Below are 6,389 nucleotides of genomic sequence, written 5' to 3'. Positions count from 1 at the left end.
GTAAACCCATAGTTTTAGGATATTCAAATTTTTAAACTATAATGAGATTTTTCCCTTCAGTACTAATAACACAAAAGATGTATCCTCTGGTGTTGGTTTTAGACAGATCTACACTATTTGTGTTCTGTATAATTAAGCATTTTCCAATGATCTGGATTCATTACCGTTTTTGTAAGGTATTGTGCAACTTATTTAAGAAGCAAAGATGTGAACATAATGAGTCTACGGACTCTCTAGTCCAACTCCCATACTGGAAAGTTACTGTCCTGCAACATTTACATGCATCCCTGTAGCCTGAATCAAACGAGTGGCTGTTTCACCAGACCTCTGTCTGGCTGCTGAAGAGTCAATTCAACATTGGATTCAGCTGTGCTGAAGCAGGGCTGCATGTAAACGTTACAGGCCGGTAGTTTTCGAGGACTGGAGTAGAACAGACTCACCCAAACTATTCTGAGAGTTGCCTATCTTCATGCTATAAACCAGCCTCTAATGCTGATTTCTTTCTCTCCCTGTTTTTTCTTTCTTTTTCTTTTTTGCCTCTCTCTCGCACAGATCAGCCGCAAAGTAAACCAGAGAAAGTGAGAAGGAGGGAGCAGCCGAACAGACTCCACCCAGATCCAGCCAGCGAACCAAGGCGCAGCGGAGACCATAAAAATGAGCGGCTCCCACCCCCGCCTCCACCAGAGCGCCGCGCCCGCTCCCAACGCTCTCTCCTCGGACAAGGACGCAGAAATGCCCGCCACAGAGAAGGACCTGGCCGAGGATGCCCCGTGGAAGAAGATCCAGCAGAACACGTTCACCCGCTGGTGCAACGAGCACCTGAAATGCGTCAACAAGCGGATCGGCAACCTGCAGACGGACCTGAGCGACGGGCTGCGGCTCATCGGGCTCCTGGAGGTTCTGTCCCAGAAGAAAATGTTCCGCAAGTACAACCAGAGGCCCACCTTCCGCCAGATGCAGCTGGAGAACGTGTCGGTGGCGCTGGAGTTCCTGGACAGGGAGAACATCAAGCTGGTGTCTATAGGTGGGTGTGATCATGAATGAAGAGCCAGCTGGTCCGGCTGAATGAAGAAGGTGTGGACTTCGCTGGCTGTTTGGAGAGCAATGCACGATGCAGAGCATTGGCACAGCTGGAAACGGCAACACGTTCTGTGCTTTTAAAGGGTTAAACATCCGGAGCTTTAACGCGACAGAACGTTCCTTCAGTGTCCAGGAGTTGCTGTGCTTTGTTCAGATTGGAGGCTGTTTAGGGAAGAGGAGGAGGAGGAGGAGGGGGTCGGCCTGAATGTTCAGAGTGGGGCCCCGAGTTTTTCTCTCCTCCTGCTGCCTGAGCTGAGCTGAGCTGAGCTGGGCTGAACTGGGTCAGCTGTGCAGCTGGATGTTGCTCTGGCCTGGAAGGAGAGACAAACGGAGATACAACACAGGGCTATTGTCTGCACTCATGTCTTGCTGTGGGTTGGGTCTACCCGCATTTATGACACTAAGCTTGACTTGATGAGCTTTGTCTACATGCAGCTGCTTGCCTCGTCTCCTGGTTTACTGTAGCTGTTGTTTTTTACTCGGTGAACTGAAAACTCCAGCAACACTTGAGGTGCTAAGAAGTGACTTTTAGAAAGTAGTTTCTTGGCGCTTCAAGTGTTCCTGGAGTCTTCTCCTCTCCTCTTACTTTCTCCATGCACTTCGGTGAAGCTGTAATTAGAAATGTTTTGGATTACTCTCTGAATTAAGCTTCCTGCTCTGATATACATCACATCTAGGCCTGTCATAACAAAATTTGCTGGATGATGAATTGTCCCAGTGATTATCGCGATAACATTGTTGTTTTGAGACCACTTTCATTGATAACGGTATCCTAATGCAAGTTTGCCCTTTCAAATGTCAATAACCCATAATTTAGCAAATGACACAGCTCTCTGGAACTGGCAGATGTTTTAAAAATCCAAAATAAAATGCAACCAAAAACTATAAATAAAAACTACAGAACCTAAACCATGAATTAAATGGATTATGTCATCTTGGGGGGAAAAACAAATTACCTTTCACAAAATATTAACTATCAGAATGGAGATTATTGAGCTCAGAACTCTTCGCTGTCATGACAACACCAGTGTCCTCATAGGCCAATTATAGGAGTGAACAGATAAATCAGCCCTGAATACCATAGGTTTGGGAAATCGACGATTGGTTAATACTTGCATGTAAAGCTGATTTTATCCTCTGATCGCAAAGGTCTGAAAATCAGCCACTGTCCTTTATTTCTCTGCCATAAGAGCAGTTTGACTGTTGGCCCCGCCCACCAGTTCGTGTCTGTATGTTTGCAGTTCATGGTCACCCCACTGTTGTCATCGTGGTGAGTTTCTTGCCACATTTAGCAACAAAATAAATCTCCATGGGCAGGTCAGGCTTTTAAAAAAAAAATGACAATGACGGACAGCCATCGAGGTGATGGACAGTTAAGAGGTTCATTTATCATGCTGATAATTGTTTATTGCAACAGGCTGAATCATATCTCACCTCAGCTGTGTTCCAGACCCCTCAGACAACCCATAATGAACTTTATCTGTCCAATAGCAGCATTTTCACGGCACAAATGAGCAGTTTTACTGCCGTCTGAGCAGAGAACCACCTGGAGCCCGGAGAGGCAGCCTGCAGGCGCTCGGAGGAAGAGGTCTGTATGAATCAGGAATGACTTGAGTCCTGGTCATCCTCAGGGAATGTCTGGCTCATTTCAGGGTTTCCACATGCATGTTCCAGCCTCAGGTGAAGAGGGGTTATTTTGAATCACAAATCTGACATGCGATCAGAGCCGGTGGCAGAGCTGCTGTGGGTCTTGCTTAATCTGTGGTGTGAGGCTAGTAATGAGACATCGGTGGGGTTGGAAGAATATGTGTTTTTTTGTTTGTTTTTTACGTGCATCACTTTGATTCTTGATGCCAGCTTGGAGTATTTGTTGAGCCAAGCTGTACCAGGCTCCAGTGATCCTCCCCTGCAGAACTGCGTGTTCCTGCTGCTGACTCACCCTCATGTCCAGCTGTCGTCTAAAACTCCCTTTATCTGAAGATGAGGGCAGCCCGCTTTCTTCTTTCACTTCCTCCTTTCATAGCAGAAGAAATGGCCACACCCAGGCAGCAACACTCACCACAAAATTACTAAACTGCCATCTCAGCTACATGATGCGTACAGTCTGGGTCTGTTGCTTTGCTCCGAGCCTCCTTCTGGATGCCCTTTAATGTTAAGTTTATCTCAGTTTCTGAGTTCCTGCCCCTAAATGCAGAATCTCAGATGGCCACACCCTTTCACTTCTCATTTGAGCATCAGTTGAACTGTTGCTAAAAACCAACGCAGATGGATATGCAACAATGGCCAGCGTAACACTGCCATTAAGGGTTACTTAAGAGCAACCAGTAATTTGCTCCACCCTGACGGCAACAGAAGCAACTCTAGGAACTGGAAAGAAAACTGTTATTAGTCTGAAAGCGTCTGAAGGTCGCGTGTTGTGAATTGATCAGAATGCTCGCATCCTAACCTGACATGCGTGTCCAGGCACACTTGGAACATGTTGCCCCATCTGAACACGCTTGATGTCCACCGGCTGTCAGGCAACAGCCCTCAGAAACCCAGGACTAATGGGAAGAAACACAACTTTAAAAATCTTCATCAAAACCAATCATCAACTCAAGAGAAATATTGATGGGAAAAGTTTTGTTAAATGTATGAGATTACAATAAAAAGTCAGAATAATTGACTTAAGCTCTGGAAATGTGAGCCAGCAGCTTTATAATAGTGCTGAGGATAAAGGATTCCCTCTCAGAAATGTCGAGCCCTGGCACCAAACCACCTTTGTACTCATTTCAAACTGTTTAAAACGGTATAGGTGACTTTTACATGACGGTGGCCATTGCTCTTTGGGGTGTTATTACATTCGAACCCGCTAATCATCCATGTACACAACAGGTGCACAGATTGCAGTTTTCTGCCTGATGACAAAGCTTTAAAAAGCCTGACCTGCCATCTCTGATTCTGGCTGATAACGATGTGTTTTTGTCTGAAATGTTGCTAAATATAGCAAGAAAGTCACTGAGTTGATAACAGTGGACTGACTGTTGACCGTGTGCAGGTGTCTGTGTTCTCTCATGGCAGAGTTAATGTGGACAGTGGCTGATTTAAATTTTTATTTATTTTTCAGACCTTTCCCGATGTCAGTTTTTCTCATGCAAGTGTTGGCTGACTGTCAATCTCTCAAAATGAAGGATTTTCATCACCCAGCCGATTTATCGGTGCACCCCTAATGCACACCCATTAAAAAACTCTTAATGTACATTTGCTAAGGTTCGATACTTGAGATGAACTCATCAGTTAATCTTTGGTATAAAATATATTGTAACCAGTTAAACTGGAGCCACTGTTGAAAGGATTCGATCATTCTAATCTTAAATGCTTAAAATACGTTATCCGTAATGCTGTTTGTTAAAAACTAAGAAATGGATATCTGTGATGATTAACCTACATTTTGTTGACAATTATTTTATTCCAATCACACAGTAACCCACTACTCTTAATATATCAGCCATTCTTTAGGAACCAAGTCAGGTGGCTACATGAAGAGCAGTTAGTCCAGCAAACAGGCCGTTGTCAATACACAGAGCCTGAATGACATTTAAAATGCATCTCACTAAATATTTCAAGAATTTACTTGGATATTGAGCAGATTGTCATTCAATAAATTGTGCTGCTCTAATATTTACCCCAGTTTCACGATGCTGTACTCCAATGGCTTGAGTATAAGATGAGAAGCTTAATGGCTCGGTGTGATGCCTCCAAAAACTGGTTCCAAGTTGTTTGTATTAATCTACAGCTTAAAGCATTGGTCACTGCAGTGTTGCACTGGTGCTTGTTTGAAGGTTGCTATTGAAGGTGGGTCCGCTGATTCCAAAGTGGATTTTTCCAATAATGTTGACAAGCCTTTATAAAATCCTTTCCCGTTTCCACAATCCTTGGCTCATATCCCAGTGATCACTGCAACCAAAGTTTCTTTAGAAGATGGATGAACTTGTCTTTCTACAGTTTTCAAAGCCACAATACATCAGAAAAAAACATTAAGGATGTTTAGATTTAAGTGCCTTGCAGCTTTGGGAGTGACATTGGCTGCTGCATAAGACATAATGTGTTGGTAATCTAGTTTTTTTTTTGCTCATTGCATTCTGTAGTTCTTTAAATGTCCAACTGTGTGACGTTAGTTTTGCATGCGTGTTGGAGATGATTAATGTACTGCACAGAATTCAACTCATCTATCTTCACATCATCCTGGACTGTTCCCATTTAAACAAAGGGCTGTTTATGTGAGGATCTCGTTCTAATCAGCAGCATCTTTTCCTCAGCAGCAGAGTCCTGATTTTAAAGCCCTTCGGGAACGCTTCTCAACCTGTGCTCGCCTGCCTGCTGTTCGCAGAAACATCAGGATTGCAGCCAGTAAACTCTTCCATGAATGCTGCATGCACAGAAAACGGACTGATGGTGTAACTTTGTTCCTGGCGGCTCTCCTGTCTTTCCTCGGGAGGAGAGATGTGCAGGTTGGGGCACATGCGTGTGTGGCAACAAGCAGTTGTCTCCTCCTGGAAGGATGTTGCTTCATAATGCAATAAATGTTTTGCGTATTACTAACGAAAGAGCATTGCTAGAATTCAATGGTCTGTGAGCTCGCAGGAGCACAAACTGGCTTTGGTGGTTTGAACCAAAGCACATGTTTGCGCAAACAAAAGCAGAGCTAGCTATAGAAACATGAACATGGGGGTGTTCAGGACTGACTGGGGGCTGGTGTGGGTCCTGCTCCCCCATGCCATCCCCTGGGATGGCATGGTCCCCTGGGATGGCATGGTGCCCCACCCATTCCTTGGATTTTCTAATTCCTAGATGTAGTAGTATGTCAATCCCATTGGTTTGGGGTTTTGGGGGCTAGTTTCCCTCAATGCTCAAAGCCCCTAACCTCTGCTGCATGGGCTTGTGCAGTTTCTATCATTTCTGGGTTGAGTGCCATGTGGTGAGAGATGTGGTTGGGTACCTTCTCTGCTCTGGGGTCTGCTGCCCTTGTGCTTCACTGCCTCCATGTCTGGCCTATAGCTACTCTTTGGGGAGGGGGGGGTTGCCTGTTGTCTGCCTTTCTCGGGGGGTGCTACAGCCTCACCAAGTACTGAAACGCTACTACTCTTGATGTTACATCCTGGCAATTTGCATATCACCAAGAACTACCTGGATTCTTTAGCTAATTATCAAAGTACTATGCATTCAGACTTTCTGTGCCTGAAACGCATTTAACACTTGTTTTAATGCATCATAAAGATTTTAGGAAGTAAGCAGGTGGTTGGCACAGTAATGTCATTCAGAAAGTACAG

At 44.7% G+C, this 6,389-nt stretch overlaps 1 protein-coding gene across 4 annotated transcripts in view; it reads left to right on the top strand.

The window, feature by feature from the left end:
- Nucleotides 1–6,389, top strand: part of flna (filamin A, alpha (actin binding protein 280)) — a 53,759-nt gene that overhangs the window by 9,633 nt on the left and 37,737 nt on the right. For all 4 annotated transcript variants that reach the window (XM_008412903.2, XM_008412902.2, XM_008412900.2 and 1 more), the window contains exon 2: nucleotides 553–1,024. In XM_008412903.2, the coding sequence (XP_008411125.1) occupies nucleotides 655–1,024 (370 nt within the window). In that variant the 5' untranslated portion in view covers nucleotides 553–654. The remainder of the gene's footprint in view (nucleotides 1–552; nucleotides 1,025–6,389) is intronic.

Source organism: Poecilia reticulata, linkage group LG7 (genome assembly GCF_000633615.1).
Source record: "Poecilia reticulata strain Guanapo linkage group LG7, Guppy_female_1.0+MT, whole genome shotgun sequence".
In the NCBI taxonomy this organism is placed as follows: domain Eukaryota; kingdom Metazoa; phylum Chordata; class Actinopteri; order Cyprinodontiformes; family Poeciliidae; genus Poecilia; species Poecilia reticulata.
Note: the sequence above shows the minus strand (reverse complement) of the source record. Positions and strands in the feature narration are given on the sequence as shown.